The sequence below is a fragment of the Dermacentor silvarum genome, chromosome 4, assembly GCF_013339745.2.
Source record: "Dermacentor silvarum isolate Dsil-2018 chromosome 4, BIME_Dsil_1.4, whole genome shotgun sequence".
NCBI classification, from domain to species: domain Eukaryota; kingdom Metazoa; phylum Arthropoda; class Arachnida; order Ixodida; family Ixodidae; genus Dermacentor; species Dermacentor silvarum.
The window spans coordinates 20,418,183-20,436,057 of NC_051157.2; the positions used below are offsets into that span (position 1 = coordinate 20,418,183).

Here is a 17,875-nt window from a genome sequence, read left to right on the forward strand (position 1 = left end):
ACCCTTCGCCTGTTACAGACAAACACGTACCCCTCACTAACACGTTACCACAGGATCTACCCGGACACCTACCCTAGTAACATTTGCAAGATCTGTAAGACTGAGGCAGCATCGCTTCCCCACATGCTATGGGAATGTAAAAACCAATACCCGACAAATAATACCGTGACCCTCTCGTCGAGATGGCACGCCGCCCTGCGCAGCTCCCAACTCGACGACCAACTCTGGGCTACCCAGCAAGCCTGCGAGACGGCGAAGAGGCAAGACCTCGATGTCCCCACGTGGGAGGCCTAGGCCCAGCCAGCTAAACTGCTGGTTTAAATAGATATATAGATAAGTGGTTCTTGAGGGAAAGGGAAAGGTTGGCGCTATCTTCTGCAGCCCTTGAGGGAGCACGGCTCAGCTGCTGGTTTAAATAAAAGTTTGTTCCTCCTCCTCCTCAACGGCGCGAGGCATCTGCTATCGTCGCCCCCCGCACCACCGCCTCCGATACGTGACTGTCGTCGTCTGCTGCTGCTGCTGTCGCAGACGACGTTTTCAGTTATATCTGCTCTAAATAACTACCATAAGTGAAGGCTTTACGCAACAAAAATTGTGTTGTAAATGCATAACCCAATATACAATGTAGTTGGACTGTGCAACAATTAGAATGTGATATCAACCTGATTCGCGGTGACTTGAGTCAGGCGCTGCTTGAGTGTAGATTCTTGCCGATTGCTTGAGCACGTTTGGACTAAGGGACTTTATGACATTACGTTGATACTTGTGGCGCCATCCTTTGGGGCTTTGCAATAACTAATCGATAGAGCTGCGGCGGCGCTACGGTAGCCAGCGCTTGCGTTGTTCATGCCGTGTGTTGCGGCGGTGCTCCCTTGGGGTTTGCTGTTGTTGCATTTTTTGCGTGCAGCCCTGGTTGTCTGCTAGTTTCCGGTAAGCTGAATTTGATTTACGAGAAACGTTGCAGTACATAACCCCGTTCACAAACATATCGTTGCAGTCGCACTGACTGGGCACGATGACTACCGCGGCGGCGTCGACGTCTGAGTTGCCGTCTACTTCATCGAAACTGGATAAATCCGATAAAGCTACGACGACGCCAAAACCCGCCAAGTCGTCGATGGAAACGGTGTCGGTAAGTAACGGATTTACCTTAACTTTCGCTTTCATGCATTATGGCTCTCTACCGGACGTCGCGGTAATTTAATCAAATGACGCCGTTGCGTAGCAGTACACGATGTGCGATTCATTATTCCTGCCGCCGAACCAAATGGAAAATATAAGAATTGTTGTGCTAAATTGTCGTCGCTTTAGCATGGGTGAATAGATGAAGATACCATTTCCAGATTGTAGTTTAGTTACTCTTGTTTAGTGAACTACGAGCATGTAACCAGTCGAGGCGCACACTCACGAGTGCGGATCGCTGCGTTCGCCAGGGCTTTGTGGTCTGTCGCAGGGAATAACAGCTATTGCCTGAACTCATTTGGGGATCCTTGAAAGCGGGTAATCCGTAATCCAAAGCTACTACTCGCCCACATTAACGATACGAAACGCAAGCGCGTCTCTGCGCACCGCACAGTAGTAGTCGTGGTTTAACAGGTGCCTGATGGGCTCATTGGCTTGCAATTTATAAGTTAAAAAAATAAAAAGAAGCCCTCCACTATATATACATTATTAACCAGTTAAACCACATTGCAACATCTCAGTGCACACGTGGTTTCAGAAGCCTCTTAGCGCTGCATCCGACATTCGCCATCCCAGTAAAAAAAACCCATTGAGTCCAGTTGGATTTTTCAATAGGACCCAACTGGTTCCAATTGGACATCATCGGAGGCCCAAGTTCCAATTGGGCTTCATGAGAAGTCCAGTTGGTTCCAATTGGACATCACTGGAGCTTGGTATGCCAGTTGGTCCCAACTGGACGTCACTGAGTAATCTCACGTACAAAACAGCAGAATAGTTGATAATAATAATATCACAATTATATTGTTAGTTTTAAAGTAAAAGATCTTTGTATATTGGTGTGATCAATGGAGAAAAGCATTTAGCTTTCTGTCAAGTTAAAAATCCATCTTGAAATTTTACGAATTTCTCATGAACCACTGGCACCACTTGGTCAACCAAATTTTGCTCACATATATAGCACCGGACATGCATCTCGCATAGTAAGTGCAAGTTTTGGTATATTTCAATGAAGATAATTGCCGTAGTGTGTTCATGCATGAGTATGCTTCTCGAAAGTTCGAGGAGTTTTATCCATGTCATATCAAGGTTAAGGCCTATCTAGGCTTTTGTTTTCCTTTCCTTCATTTTTATTGTTGGTCACAGCGAGCCCAGGTCAGAGACCAATTGGGTCCAATTGTGTTAAAAAAAACCAATTGGTCCAATTGGACCTGTTGGATTTTCCCAATGAGTGTCCCAAAACACAATTGGAAATATCCAATTGGTTCCAATTGGAAATTTCCAACTGGTTTGAGGAACTTTTTTTTGACTGGGATGTTAAATGTCTTTATTGTAGAGCTGCGCTGTAAGCGTGGTAATATTTACCGGTAGGTTGATGTCAAGAATATTGCTCCAACAGGCGGGAAAAGAGAGGAATTGAGGCACTTCAGTCGAGTCTTGGTGATCCTTCCCGTATCGGCCGTGTAAAATACCCCGGTCATGCGGGGTACTTTCAGTAGTGATCGATCTCAATCGGACTCGAGATTTCTCGATCACGGTTCGCTCCCTTCCGGAGCTTGTGCGGAGGAGCCGGTCGCGGTCTATTTGATCCATATCGAGTTCAATTGCGATTTAAAGTGATCCTATTACACCGGCATTATACATGCGCCCTAAGCGTTCGTTTCTCTTTTTCGTGTTACCACAGCCCAGCAGCAAGGTGTTCCATTATGGCATAGAGGAAGTACCCTTCCAGCAGGAACTAAAGTCCATCATTGAAGAGATTCGTTTTGGTGTGACCGACGTAGGGATGTCCACACTTCCGTCAGATGAACTGGCCAGCTACTTCAACTTGCAGACAAAAGAGGACAAGCGGATTTGCATCATGATGTCACGGCAAGGGTTCCAAGTCGTCGGCAATGACTACAACCTTCGGGACATTGAAGATGGACAGTGTTTCGAGACTGTCGATGCTCTTCTAGACTCTCTGAGCCCCACTTACCGTCGGCTCTTCAATGAAGCGTTGACAAAAAGACTGCAGGATTTGCAGAAGGACGATCAGAGCATTGATGAAATGTCAACAGGAAGCACTGACAAATAAGTTGTTGCCACGAGACATGTTTTTCAGCACTTATGAGACATGCTTTTTAGCATTTACCTGTGCCAACTGAACCACTTTGATGTTTAACGACAGAACACTACAACTTTGGTGCTGTGTTGCAAGTGGTGCATTTGTGCCAATGAGTGTTTTAAGTACATGTATTCTAGTCATAAGTTCAGGCTTCTGAATCTCACCAACGTATATATTTTTGGACACTGCTTGATACATTCCGGGCAGTAGAAATGTAAAGTACAGCACAATTTTGCTGGCTTGTGGTGGTAATAACTGTGTAGGGCTTATTTTGTAAATCCCAGATACTACTGCATGATATCATTCTGGGTTTGGATGCCTATTGGCCTTGTGTGCAGCTACATAAAGTATGCAAAATAATCTTGGTGGTAAAAAAGCACTCATTATTCTGATGCTAGCATTTCCTATTTGATATGCTTGCTTGTCCACATAAATTGGCAATCTGCAGATGTTTGATGGAACAGTTATCCTTGAAGCCATTCAAGCACCAAGAATAGTCTTCCAATTTTTTTTTCCTGAAATAAACATTGAATAACACAGAACTCTTCATGCAGGGAACATGTACGCACAACATTTATTGACACTTAAAATCTCTCAATATATGTATATATAATATTTATATATTTATATATAATATTTATATGCGAGTTTTGTGAAACAAACCCTGAGGATCTTATCCTTTCTCCAAACTTTGTACAGAGAAGTGATGAACACATGAACATGTTAAATGAAGTGGAATATCTTGCCTTGCACTTGTGTGTGTGTTCTAGCCTGCAGAAACTGCATGCCGCTGTGCTTGTGCAAGAAGATAACAAACCAGGAACACCGGTCTTGCTCATCTATCGTTCTTCTCGAGAATTGTGTGTTCACGACAATGAATTCGAGGAGACATGTCGAAGGTGTTAACCAGACAACCTCACATTGCAGAAGCCTAGAAATGCTGCAAACTACTACACATGAAAATATAATTGGTGCTCCCATAAATGCACTGTACACAGCAAGTTCCATCTCACCGGATGCACCAGCTCTGGACAGGTTCTGAAGCAACTGGAAGTGCAACTGGTGGTAAGCGACGATACGTAGCTACCGATTCTGTCCAATAGAAGAGGCACAACAGAAGGAAAGTGCAAACTCTACCGAGACAACTATAGTTACAATGAGCAAGGTGTGTGTTGCAGTCTCTGTACTTCACGCGTGTTGAGCCTTGGCGAATTGGCTGGGACAACATTGACAAAGAGTGATTGCAATGCCTAAAAGGTGGTGGGCACACACAGGGGGTGTGAGGGGAGGGGGGCTCAATGTAGAATGTGTGTGTGTGTGCAAAATGGGTCTAAAAAACTGGTATTGCTGACGAAGCATCTGTGTCGTTTTCCAGTACCTCATTTAGGGTGTGCTACTTGCAAGGTTGTCAGCCTCACAGGCCAACAAGCCTCTGCCTTGAGGGAGAGCCAGCTGCCTTTCAACTGACACAAAAGAAACAGCGGCATTGTTTGTTTGTTTTCTTTCCTTCATAAAGCACAGCACCATGTGACACTTGCCAGGCGGCGACAAGCGCGTGGACACTTAGGTGAAAGAGATGGGAAACAAAAACTCGTAATATACACAATATGTACAAGGAATTATAAATAACAATGGGCGATGGTGACAGAAATTATCTGGAGGGTGGCAAGTAAGTGGCGTGACCATAATGAGGGGACAATCGTGCCTCCCTCCCATCCCTTCTCTGGCAAATTACTGAGAACAGAAGAATAGTACAAACAACAACAAGCACCAGGACTTCCTTAAAAAGCAGAAGAGCAAGTGCTGCAAATGAGTACTAGTGCATGGCATGGCTTCTCTAAAGCAGTCCAAGACCAGCAGGGATGACTTAAGTGTCCCAGGCTTTCCTTCTTTTTTCCGTGGCTTGGTCCCGCTGCCGTGACTCCATGGCAGACGGTCACGGTATAGGCCTGCCGCGCATACCTATCGTGGGAGTAGCAGTGCCGCAAGTGCAACCGCTTGTCTGGAATGCAGTGGTAAGGGAGTGGGCGTGTGTGCTCCTGGTGCGAGGAGGTTTAACGACACTGGTGGCATGGACGTCTCTTCTTTGTGCCCCACGATGCAGGGGGGGGGGAGCGGGGGGCAAAGTGTTTTGATTTTGAGGGCAGAGCACGGGGAAGTGCATCAGCTTCCGGCTAGTGCTGGACTGGCCATTTTGACTTGTCAAACTGGTGGTTTTTCCTAGTTGCCTATGATCACTCGTGTTCTGAAAAAAAAAAAAGGAAAGCACCAAATTCTTTAATAGCTGAAAAAACGACGTTCAGCTAGCAATTGTTTTGAACCATCTATGCTGACATTCAGACAATGTAAAACAAACTATTTCTATAGTCTCTGACAACTTAGGGATATATGCAGTGGAAAATATACTACTGTGCAACTCGAAGAGAACTGTTATAAATGCACTAGTCAACTATGTTTACTCCTTGTCATGATGTCAAGGTGGAGAACTTTCAATATTCCTCTCTCTCAGGAACTTCGAATAAAATGCATGTGTTGCTGTGTTGTGGAGCATGGAAATACAGAGCGCAGATCAAGTCAGGTTCTGTGGGAAGAGCTTGTACTGAATTGTTGTCACCAAAAAGAAATGCACATAACAAGCCTTGTGACCAGTTCGGCTAGGTAAGTATACTTGGGCTTATTTCTCCCGAGTCACTTGTACAATTCCTCTAATGACTCATAACTGCTTTTTACTTCGAGTCGTTCACATTAAGGACATCTGCATATCCTAGCCCTCGTAAATCTTTTCACTGAATGGCATCTTCTATTGGCTTGGAATGGCACTCATTAAACACATATTTCTTTTCGATAATGTGAAAAGCAGCCTGAAAGCTGTCGCTATCTGTGCAAACCATCTAGTCGCCATCCTTCATGAGTAGTGCAGATTGCGCATTTTTACTAAAACGTTTATAGATAATTTAGGTATATTGATTTCATTATATAAATGGAATTCCATTAGATGAGCCTGTGCAAGATAAGTATCCATCCAATTTATCAGGGCTTCCATGTACTACATTGGACTAACAAAAGCACATAAAAGGTGCTGTTTTCAAAAGCTAGGAGGAGTAGTAGTAGTAGTAGTAGCAAATGTAACCTAATATGATGGCAAAAAACAGCTAAAGCTCAAGAAAAATGGAAATAATGATGGCCATCTAAAGGGCACCACTTACGCTGCTTACTACAAAACCAACCACCTCATGATGTACTCCTTCATCGTACAGTAAACCCTCGCCATATCGAGATTGCTTTATTCAAAATATAGCCTCATTCAAAGTTTCTTGAAATCCTGATCGCAGCGCATGCATTTTAATATGACAGGATTATTATAAGTGCTGTAGCAGCCAACTCCGCTTAGTACAAAGCGTGGACCGGTAAATCCTAGCGGCATCACTTGGTGAAGCAAAGACAATGACCCTTTGCGTTTCTTAGTAACAACCTACCAAAGCAAAGAACACTGCGAAGGTCACTCGGTCACATGGCAGACGAGGCGGCTGTTTACAGGCATCAGCAGAATTTCACCACTGTCATATCACCACTATCAAGTATATGGCTTTGTTTCTATGTACATTTTCAAGCTCCCATGCTGTTTGGGTGTATACATCTCATAGCCACATTGCTTTTAACAAAAATACAGCTTATAAAGAAGTCCATCACCTAGCCCGATAACTTCGTTATATCGAGGCTTTACTGTAGCAGCAATTCTGTTTACTGAGGGTTTGCTGTTGTTTTAAGAAAAATTAAGAGAGGCTTCTGTATACACACACACACAAAAAAAAATTGGTGGCACATCCATCCTTTGAAGATGATTAAGACCTTGTTATTGAATCAATGTTCACCCAGCTCATTAGACATGGACAACAGAATACACAGGTAGCGCTGAACTAACAACTGAGCTTTATTTTCCTTGGAGCAGGAATGAATGCACTTTGCCCCACGAAAACAGGATAAGACAAAAGAAACAAGGCACAACAAATGATGTCTACAGAAAACATCCCACCACATGTGTCACTTATTTCGCGATAAGAAATCACACTCCTCTTTTGACAGAGAGAGCGAAGCCGCACTGACAAACTTGTTACACTTTTCAAAATTTGTTGCGCTTCTATCGTTTCTCTTGTGATTCTAGTGTTTCCTTTAGCGATTATATATGCTTGATTAAAAAGAGGCCAGCAACCACAATTGTGGCAATGTGCCCCGAAGTGCTGACTAACAACCCTTCATACAGTATACCTATGTTATCGAAGATGTTCGTTTAGGCACCGCCCAGTTTGACTTGCATACTCACTCTTGCACGATAACGGAATACAGTAAACTGCGCCTTCACCGCATGGCATGAACTTGTCTTTACACTTGGTGACTCGTCTTTGTTTAGGGCCAGAGGTAACTTTGACCCGATGGCACATTCTTTAGTTTTTTTAGATGCTGAAAACATGACTTTCACATCAACTCGTTTGCCAAGGCACTTCGCTAATCTGGTGCAGATACGGGATAACCGCAATTATTGTATCTTACTTTCGTGCTCATGCACTGATATCTGCACCACTGCTACAAGCTTTCTTCTTTTACTTCAAAATTTTTTCTGCAACAGATTTTAAGAAAATGTGTGGGTACCCAGCAGATGCCAAACGAGTTCAGTAGAATGTTTTATGCACACTGCATTTTTTATGCCTCACTTCTGTTGTCTTTTCCTGTTTTCCTGGTGCGAAGCGTATTTATACTTGCTCCTGGGAAAATAAAGTTCAGTTCCTAGTTCATTACTGTGTGTGTCCATTCTGTTGCCCATGTCTAATGGGCTGGACAAACATAGACCATGCAGCACCAACTAGCCCAACGCTTAACACGTTTATGAAAAAAAGAAAAGTGTATATACAAGACATAATAACAGAGAACAGGCACAGGAGGGGTACTGTATCCTTGTCCCTCTTCTGTGTCCCACCTATGTTCTGTTTTTTTTTTTTTTTCTCTAATGATAATGCACGTAAAATAGCTACTGTTCATGTAGCTTGGCTATAGTAAGCACAAAGTGAGTACAGACTGCTGATGTATACCTTCTATCTTCTCCAAGCATCGCAGCACTTCCTTCTCAAGTTTCTCATCCTCGAAAAGGTCCAGCGAAGAGGCGCTGTTGGCATACCGTCGTCTACAGATGTCACTGACTCTCTCCCAGTACATCTTGTTGTTGTCCACCGCTTCTGCAGTCTCTCGTGCAGCTGGGAACATCTCGGCCAGAAGGCTGTGCAAGACAATGAGATTGCCTTCTCAGATAAACAACAAACACTACCACAAGGACAGACGAGCTTGTTAAACTTTGCTTGTTTGAAAGCTTCTTCAAGCATTTAGAGAGCAGTGAACAAGATGAAGTGAGGCTAAACAAATGTAGTGCCTTGCCTTGCAACATTACTGTATTGCTGGGGTTGGCTAATAACAGCAGACATGAGCTTGAGACCAAGTTAAGAAATATCACATTAATCATGAAATAGTTATAGACAATGCCAACCATGCCAACTAAGCTCTTGCAGTATCTTAATGATACACTCTACATGTAAAACATGGCATCGTAATGCACTGGCCAGCTTCAGTACCAGGCCTGCTCTAGTAAGATGGTTTTACAGAATCTAGAGAGACACTGGCCTCAAGGGTGTGGCAATTCGGGTTCGGTGCGAGTACGAAGAAGCTGCACTGAAACCTCCCATGCTGATCACAGTGCCAGACTGCACAAGCCTGTTGAGCAGAGGCAGTGGTTCACAGCAAGACATGTCACATTTTTGCAAAAACATTTGGCATCACTGATCTTGGGCCATGGGCAGTTGGCCTCCTTCAAGAGCACAATCGCAGGTGCCTTGCATGACTAGGCATGGACATGCTTGAACACAAAAATCCAAGCACTGTCAAGCACATGCTAGCTCAGCTGTCAACAGATCAAGGCTCGGCAGATCAAGTTCATACAAGCCATAAAACAGACAGGAATTTTGACACTTAGAATGCCCTCTCATCACCTCCAAAAGCAAAGCAGCTAATAAATATCAGCGCGCGCTGGGGGCTCCTTCCTGCTCCTTCTAAATGGCATGGGAAAGGTGGGCGTGCACACAGCTGTGCTTGTTTCGGTTCAAACTTGGATCCCCGTGTCTTTCCTCACACTTTTTCACGACATTATGGTAGCTAGCGACGCATTGAAAATTTGCCTTTGGCTTGTGTTTTTCCGAAAAGCGGTCCATGGGAGTGAGAAATCTTATTCGAAATAACCGGTGCGCAGTTCTTGGAGCTCAAATTCGCAGGAGTTTTTCTCTATAGGACTTTGCCGGGACCAACAGAGCAGCTTGAATTATTGGGATTTCACTGTAGTTGTACTGCAGTGTTAATATACGTAATGCTGCAGCTTGGCTAATTTGATTCCACCACTGACTGCACCAGTTTTTTTTTTCTTTTTTAATGACTCTCATGAACAGTTCAACATATTAAAGGAAATGGTAGGAACAAATTTATTTTTTTTTTGCAAGAAGAGGATGCGTTCAATTAGGTAAATATAAGTTAACAACACACAGGTTTAGGCTGGTTGGCTTTTCTTAAGTTTTTGTAGTGCAAGCAAATACAAAGAACATATGAAATGTACGAGCACAAAGGTAAATTATGAACGTTGCCTTAATAAGTGATTCAGGCAGCGGCTTTTCTGTCTGGCTGATATGCACTAAAATTTCTTGCATAGATGTCATTTTGCAGGGTATGCTGAGTAATATGCCATGATCGCCAACTCAATGCACCAATTGTGGGAAGGCGTGTCGTTTATTATCTCTCGTATTCTTTATTACTAGTCGGTCGAACGCAGACGAAACCACCGAATGCAGCTGGCCCACTCGTTGCTCGTTCGAGCTCTGGCTCATGCGCACGGTGCGTGGAGCTGCATGATTAGGTGCCACTTCGTTATCGTCAATTAAACGCTGATGGCTCACCGTACTCTCATCCGGAGTAAATTACAAGTATGCATCTGTTGCAACAATGCCAGACAAATGTAGTATGTTTTAAATAACAAATAACTTCTGTGGAAATTTGCAAGGGTTGATGAACTTTCACAGAGTGAAAAAATTGCCATCCACCGAAAAGTAGCACAAACCTGCAAGAACAAACACACATGCACGAGTTCCTAAAAAAAAAAAAAAAAAAAAAAAAAAAAAAAAAAAAAAAAGCCTTCACACTTTAAGGAAAACTCTTCTCGTCAGAAGAACTAAAAGCTAACCTCCTGGTTATTAAAGCTAACCATGTGGTAGTAACCAGCATGCACCATGAAAGAACACAGCTCTGTGCTGAATATGAGTGTGACCAAGCTAAGGGTTTAGCCAGAACAGTCACGTACACCTGGTTCTCTTATTTCACAACATTCAGTACATCTCGCAACAGCCCCCAGTGATGTATTCTGGTTCCCTTATTTCACAACATTGAGTACATCTCACAACAGCCCCCAGTGATGTATTGGCACACTCACTCAAAAATGGGCTTGACAATGGTCTGGATGAAGTGGATCTGCAGCTCGGGGATATATGCCTTTTCACGATCCATCATTTCACTCGGCTTCACACCCATCGCTTTCTCCAGATCTCCTTGGGAAAAGAACTCGTTGTAGATGAGCTCCTGCAGAAAGCCGGCAAGACAAGTGTTGCAAAATCCCCGTCTCCCGTTTTCTAGGCATGACCGTAGACTTATGATCACACTGTGTCAAAGCAGTAGCTCACAGAAAGTTTTTTTGAAGTTTAAAGCAGGAGAGACATATCCCTGCATTTCAAATGCATGACTAACACATCCACAACCATGAAGGCTGACAACTAATATGTCACCAAAAGGGGCACCAAGTACAAACTACTGAAGTAATGTGATGAGCCCAGGACTACACTATATATGGTTACTTATTTTAGGGCCACTTCCACAATGTCGTAATTTGTACTTTTTCCGTAACATTCTTCTCTTTCACACTGATAGCAAATAGCACAGTGGAACTGAGTGTGCAGATCTCAGCAAGCAAACCACTAAGCACAGGATCCACGAAGTAGTAGCTTCATTTTTTTGCACTGCAAGTGAACAGTCTAGACTGTTGCAAGGTTCTAGCTTTCAGTTCTGAAGAAACAGTACTTAAGCATTCAGTGTAAGTCAACTTTTCTTCAAACAATACAACTGCAGTCACCTAGCCAAAATGTACACACGAAAGTGCAATGGCACCACAGGCAACAGCTTGAAGGGCAATATCTACCTTAAAGCAGCAGCCACATACACACGATGTTCAAGTGTTGCGGCATGGAGCAACCACATGGATGTGACATCGCGAAATGAAGTAGCGACAAATTTCCATTGCTGTCCGAATAAATACAATTGTGCGCCCGTAAAGAAATCACAAACATACCACAAGGCCAATGCTTTCACCAAAGTGTATTAGATCCATCTTTAATATGCTGTCATCGCCAGTGGAAATCTACTCCATGCTACCGGCGTGAAATGCTGTGGTGCCATTTGGTAAGCAAAACTCAAAACACTTTCACGACTCTCGGTGGTGTCTCAGGCCTAACAGCATCAAAACAAGCAACTGATCTCAATAAAGACAAGACAACAGCGGTACTTTGTCCTCAGCTTGAGATGAAAGAAAGTGATGGCTGATTTTACTATTTATTTTTTGCTGTCATCGCAGCGAGCTCACTGGTTGCTGCCATGTGGCACAATTGCGCTGTCCCCGGCAAAGGTCACTGCGCAGCAGACTTCTAGGGGACAAGCGAAATTTTCTGGCTGGCCGAAAACCGGCAGCATGACAAGTGACAGTGATGGATCGACCTCCACGAGAACAAAACTTGTCGCTCGTCACTGTCACTCCAAAATTGCATGCATGTGGTTGCACATTTACAGACAGATACAGCATACTTTGATCTCAGCCTGAAATGGTAGAGCAGGGGTTGCCAAGCTTTTCCTCCTGCATTTAACATGAGCTTTTAATTCTGCGCCCTGTATCCGTGACTCTATGTTAGCCGTGTGCCACTGTCACAGTCTTCTGGCTGTTACTGCTGTAGTGTTTGCCTAGCATAGGAAGAGCACAGCATCTATTAACGATAGCTGCTGCACTGCAATAGGATGGGCGCAATACTCCACACGAAAACGTAAGCAGGTATAAAGGTAATGGAAATGAAGGGAACCACTCCCCTTTTCAGTGAATGAGTTAGAATCCATTGAAAAACTGGACAGACAATCTTTTGTTGCTATGAATAAATGCTCTGTCTTGAAAAGCTGGCACCTCTATGAGTGTTCCCTTGAGAGAATCTGATAATTCAACCACAGCAAGAATTTCAAGTCACTGTACATATTTTGCTGTTAGGAACCCCTCTAACACTCGCCCTAATTCTCAATTTCATTTGCAATATTTATTTTCATAATTAAAAAACTGTCGCAGCAAACATAGCAACCAAGTCCAGGCTCTCGTAAAAGGCTCAAGGGTCAACAATGATTTATACAACATTCCAGAGGCGAATACAAAAGCTGCACTTACAGCTATCTTCTTTGAGCTCTTCCAGTCTTTTGTCTGGTCCGAGAGATCGCAGCACGTGACCAGCATGCTCGTGAGAAGATTGTGGTGCTTGCGATTGTCATAGTTGTAGCCTTCTGAGCCAGTGAGGAGCAAATAAAAGCAAACGAGTGAAATGAGATTAGAATGCAAGGCTTGTACTATTACAAGTTACTTCTTCAATGTGATTCAAAGCCAACATGACTCGTAATAACGCAAACACAGAGAGAAAATTCCACATTCCGGCACTCACCATCCACCATTAGCTTGAGCTCTTGAACGATCCGGAAGTGGTGAGCAAGGTCTGTGGCCAAGATGATGTCACGCATCTGATCTAAACAATCAGTGTACTCCTGCAAAAAGGCAACAGTCATATATATTAAACTTTTATCATCACTAAATATCAGTCTTAATGGGGAAAAATGAGTAGGTAACAATTAAAAAAAAAAAAGCCAACTTAGCAACTCACCTGTCTAGAAAGGTTCTCAAAGATGTTACACCCATCTGTGTTCAGTATTGCCATTGCCTGGGCAAAGTGGTGGCGCTGCATTTGAAATTTGTAATAAAACAAATGTAAGCCCACTTCACTAGCAACTCATTATTGCAACTCAAGCAAGAGCAATAAGCACAAGACATTGTGCTCACCTCCATGACTGATCCTTCTGAACTGTACAATGATGCCAGGATGGATTTCTATAAAAAAGAACAGAAAAACTTTGTAAATATTGACACATATCCTTTTCTGCTGACCATATTTTTTTCATCGGCTAACCACATCTATAAAGTTATCGCTCAGTGAAAGATACACCATCATGTACTGGACCTTCTATAATGTAGCCGCCGATTTTATAGCGGTAGAACCTTGTCTAATCAGACTGTATGCACAAAGCAAATAGTCGTGTACATTCTGGAATGTACACGAGCACCAGCTGGAATGTATGATGAGTCACGTATAAATAGCCGATTCAGTAGACTTGTGTACCAGATTTAGATGAATGATGACTGTGCTTGCCGCTAATGTTGTGCTTTGAGTGTCGCTTGATTTCTCTGGGCACAAGTTCACCCAATAACTCACGCCTTTGGCAGTGTCTTATTCATCACCGTCACGACAACATGATAATACAGTAAATACAAGCCTTCGTTTAGTTTGCTTATATACACACTAATGTGCAGACAAGGTAAGGCAATGAAATGCAACTCAAGTCAGCAATACATTCATTATAAACTTCATGCAGCACCTTTTCTTCCTGCATATATGAAGTTTAACACAACATATGCAGTCAAATCTCAATATGACAAGCATGGATATAACGAATTATAGGATATAACAAATTAAATCTAAAATTTGGTTGGTCATGCTTAATTTCAATGCTTACGATTCCCTTGCTTATAATTATCACTGAAAATGTAAGATTCGAGACACTATTACTAACAATGAAGAATGTTTCATTCTTACAGCAAAAATGGCAAACACTATGCAAGAGCAACTAGAAACAGTACATTCTGGACGCGCATACATGTTTTGGTCAACTATTTCGGTTGGCTGTCTCGTAGCCAGCTAGCCAACGTGCTGATCATGTGTGACCACAACAATCACACAGTTGCATGTGAACAATGTCTTAAGGGGCATTTGTTATTTAGTGTTAATAACGTGCCATATATAGGCATGGCAAGCCACGGACAGGCCATCAATATCAACAGGAGGCCCTTTGCTGGCTCATCAGAGACATCATGCTTACATTTCTCTTGTATAGCATGACCATAATTTATTTATTTTTTGCCAATATTACCACAACTTATAATGAATATCTGATATAATGAATGTTGGTTATTTTCTTGTCGGATACTATTTCCTTATAATGTCATTCAACTGTAGTACACAAGCAAACATTAGGCCTTTACAAACACAATGGCGTTTTGTATTCTATGTTACACATGAACTGGACACACACTGCATTGCGCCACTTTCCTGGCAAACACTATAGTTTTTTTTCTTGCTCTTCTAGCACAGGTGCACAGAAATCCCTTGTACTAGACTAGCATACAATGAGATGTCACAGCTGCTTGTGATGCACTAGCACACCTTTGTCTTTAATTGTGGCACACTCCACAGGTTCCAAGGGTTTGCGATTGCTGTGTACAGCATTACAAGTACACTAATGCTTTCCTCTAGGGCTATGCATTAAAGAATTACAAAATGATGAAAGTGGAACTTACAGAAGTGAGCTGAAAAGAGTTGTTTGTTCCTCGATGGTCAAGATCATGGCAAAGGCACGCCACAAACAGCGAAAGGCCTTCTAGTTCACTGCGAACACAACAGGAAAAAATAAAACATACAGTTATACAGTTATCATACGACAGCACTAGGAAGCAAGACAAAGTTGAAAGTTGCAAGCTAGCAGATAATGAGACATATCAGTCTTTTGGCAGAATACAATGTACAAAACACAAAGCGCAAGACAACACTAGCGTGAGAAGATAAGAATTGGTGCCAGCAGGCTATGATGTGCTCACAACGATAACAGTGAACATCAACAACGTAACAGCCATGTGCTGCTGGAACTCCAACTTTCACGGTGACAAACAAGGTCACAACTCGTGCGGAGATAAGATAAAAGCCACTGAACGAAAACACGAGCAGTACTCACGTGAGGTAAGGCCCAATAAGAGAGAGATTCTTGAGAAGCAGGTAGCAGAAATGGGCTACTGCAAAAGCGTGCATCCAGTTGTGGTAAGGAGGGTCACGGTATCCTTTCTTCACCATAAGCACGAATCTGCAAATAACAAACACAAAAAAGGCAGTCCTGTGAATACGTAGTACAGTCGTGGAGGTAGCTGTGGCACCTTATTATGAATTTTGCAGTAACTCTGTGACGATCTGTGGCGACCCTGTGACTAATTTGTGTGCCATTTCCTCACAACATCAGCAGAAAAACAGCAGCATCGTACTGAGCCAAGAGAGAGCCTGAACGGTTATTGTGGTAACAGAAGCTTCTGATCTCACAGCAGTGGCTGGCTGTCAGTGTGAACCCAGAGCACTGCACCCATAGAATAGCTGCACACGAAAAGTTAATTTATCAGTCATGCCGATGCCATTTCACCTGTAGTAATGACATCAATTTTGACCCATAGTTAACTGACATATCTTAAAGTTCAGATGAACCTTTCCTGCACTGGTGACAAGTTCCAACACATCATGGCAAGTTATACCAATGCAGCTTGAAACCAGCCATCTCATATAGACTGATGACAACTACAAAATAAATTACTGTTTCTTGCACCACATGCTGACAAGGGTCTAAATGGTGTAATTTCGTGTGTCAACATGCTGGCATATTCTTTTGGCAGCGATATAAGCCGTGCACGTGAAATGGCCAGTGACGCTCGAGCAATTCTTTCTGTTTATTATAGTGAAAATACAATAAATGTACATTTTCGATGGGGTCTGCCATGCACACAAGGTTCAAGCATGCACACACAATGTGCAAGAATTGGGGAATGCAGATATGAGAAGTGCTTGCGCATTCTTAAAGGGACACTAAAGCAAAACACTAAATCAGTTTAGACGGACAAAGCGGTCTTTGAAAACTTTGTTCTCATTAATTTCAATAGGTTGATTATTAGAAGAGAAAATGAAGGCCAAAGTTTCAGTTCTTGAATTTCACGGCTGATCCCCAACGCCGGGACGCCACTGTGACGTCACGGATTTCAAAGTATTTTTGCATGTCTAGGCTGCGTTGGTTCAGAAAAAGTTCCAGAAACTCGGCACGTTCGATCGCTGGCTCCTTTAGAACACAATCTTTACCGCTAAAGGACTACCTAGGTTCTAGAAAATGCTGTCAAAATCTATGGCATCACAGCGAGCTGGTGCGGCAACTACAAGGAGGCATCGCCACCCATGTTTTGTTATTGCGATTTTTCTGGCTTACTAAGCATCTTATCTTAGTAACAGTAGTGTTTTTAATATTATAGAAGGGTAACTTACTGATACAGAAAAAAATTATTTTTCTCTTTAAAGGCCCCCCAAAAATGACGCACACGCTGTTTTTCTGCACCATACCGTTTCAACGAGCCTAGCAACAGATCTAAGGCAATAGAGCATAAAATCCACATGGAGCAGGCAGGAGCATAAGCATCAACTGATTACATCAAGCACACGTCCTACTTCCAGCCTTGCTCTCTATAATGTGTCTCTAGGTCTATCAATGCTGCAAACATATCATTGCTGACCTGTGAAGTTAATAACAGGCCAATGTCAACTTAGCACACCTATAAAAAAAATTGCAAGTCTTACTTTGCCAGTGAATCCCTGGGGATTTTGAATCTGCTGATAAAGCCAAGGTCCTCAAACATGGCTATCACAACCTGCATAGAGAAAGGGCAGTTATCAGTCACTGCTGCCCATGTACCATGGCAAGTGAAAAAAAAAAAAAAAAACTGTGTTGCAAATCAATGCTTGTAAACTTTTCCCCCAAAAGTGCCGGCTATTCCAGAGATGAAGAGGGGGGGTCACACGAGCACGCTATCTTGGGCAAATAAATGGGGTCAGGGGTCAGTAGAGCAGGCATGACAGTATGCCTGTGTCGTGATATTGCAGGTAGTAATGGTGTTTTTTTTCTTAAGGAGCAGAGAGGAGTGGGGCGAGGACACTTGGTGGCAGCTGCAGCTACATCATCCAGATCCACTCAGATGCAAGCAACAAACATAATGATATTTCCAAAAGAGTGGACAAAGCTTGCATTTGTCTACTCTTGTTTTTTGCCCAGCCCTGATCCACAATGTAAAATTCAAAAATTACGACACTAACTAAATATTTCACATTATGAGTAAGGACACAACTACTGCTGTGTACACTCTAAAAAAACAACTGTTGATATTTACATTCTGTATTGGAAGCATTGTGCTAATGTCTTCACTTCACCAAGTCTTGAGCATGAACTAAAGCATCATTTAATTGATGTCATATTGATAAACCACATTCACAGCTTCTTTTCAACACAAAGCACTTGGTGCATGTTGCATTA

General features: G+C 42.8%; 2 protein-coding genes across 8 annotated transcripts in view; one reads left to right on the forward strand and one right to left on the reverse strand.

Annotated features, from left to right (window-relative positions):
• The window catches only part of LOC119449591 (GSK3-beta interaction protein), an 81,493-nt gene extending 75,942 nt beyond the window's left edge, over positions 1-5,551 (forward strand). The window contains exons 1-3 of one of the 2 annotated variants that reach the window (XM_037712804.2): positions 796-930; positions 998-1,132; positions 2,864-5,551. In XM_037712804.2, coding sequence (XP_037568732.1) covers positions 1,016-1,132; positions 2,864-3,256 — 510 coding nt within the window. In that variant the 5' untranslated portion in view covers positions 796-930; positions 998-1,015 and the 3' untranslated portion in view covers positions 3,257-5,551. Of the gene's footprint in view, positions 1-795; positions 931-997; positions 1,133-2,863 lie in introns of those variants that run through there. The other variant, XM_049665325.1, reaches the window with a different exon arrangement.
• LOC119449590 (cGMP-dependent 3',5'-cyclic phosphodiesterase-like) overlaps positions 3,838-17,875 on the reverse strand; it is a 33,878-nt gene continuing 19,840 nt past the window's right edge. For 5 of the 6 annotated variants that reach the window (XM_037712799.2, XM_049665322.1, XM_037712802.2 and 2 more), the window contains exons 18-27: positions 17,146-17,216; positions 15,500-15,625; positions 15,069-15,156; positions 13,497-13,544; positions 13,321-13,395; positions 13,105-13,204; positions 12,837-12,949; positions 10,800-10,945; positions 8,371-8,555; positions 3,838-5,531 (exon numbers count right to left, since the gene is read on the reverse strand). In XM_037712799.2, coding sequence (XP_037568727.1) covers positions 5,521-5,531; positions 8,371-8,555; positions 10,800-10,945; positions 12,837-12,949; positions 13,105-13,204; positions 13,321-13,395; positions 13,497-13,544; positions 15,069-15,156; positions 15,500-15,625; positions 17,146-17,216 — 963 coding nt within the window. In that variant the 3' untranslated portion in view covers positions 3,838-5,520. The remainder of the gene's footprint in view (positions 5,532-8,370; positions 8,556-10,799; positions 10,946-12,836; positions 12,950-13,104; positions 13,205-13,320; positions 13,396-13,496; positions 13,545-15,068; positions 15,157-15,499; positions 15,626-17,145; positions 17,217-17,875) is intronic. The other variant, XM_049665320.1, reaches the window with a different exon arrangement.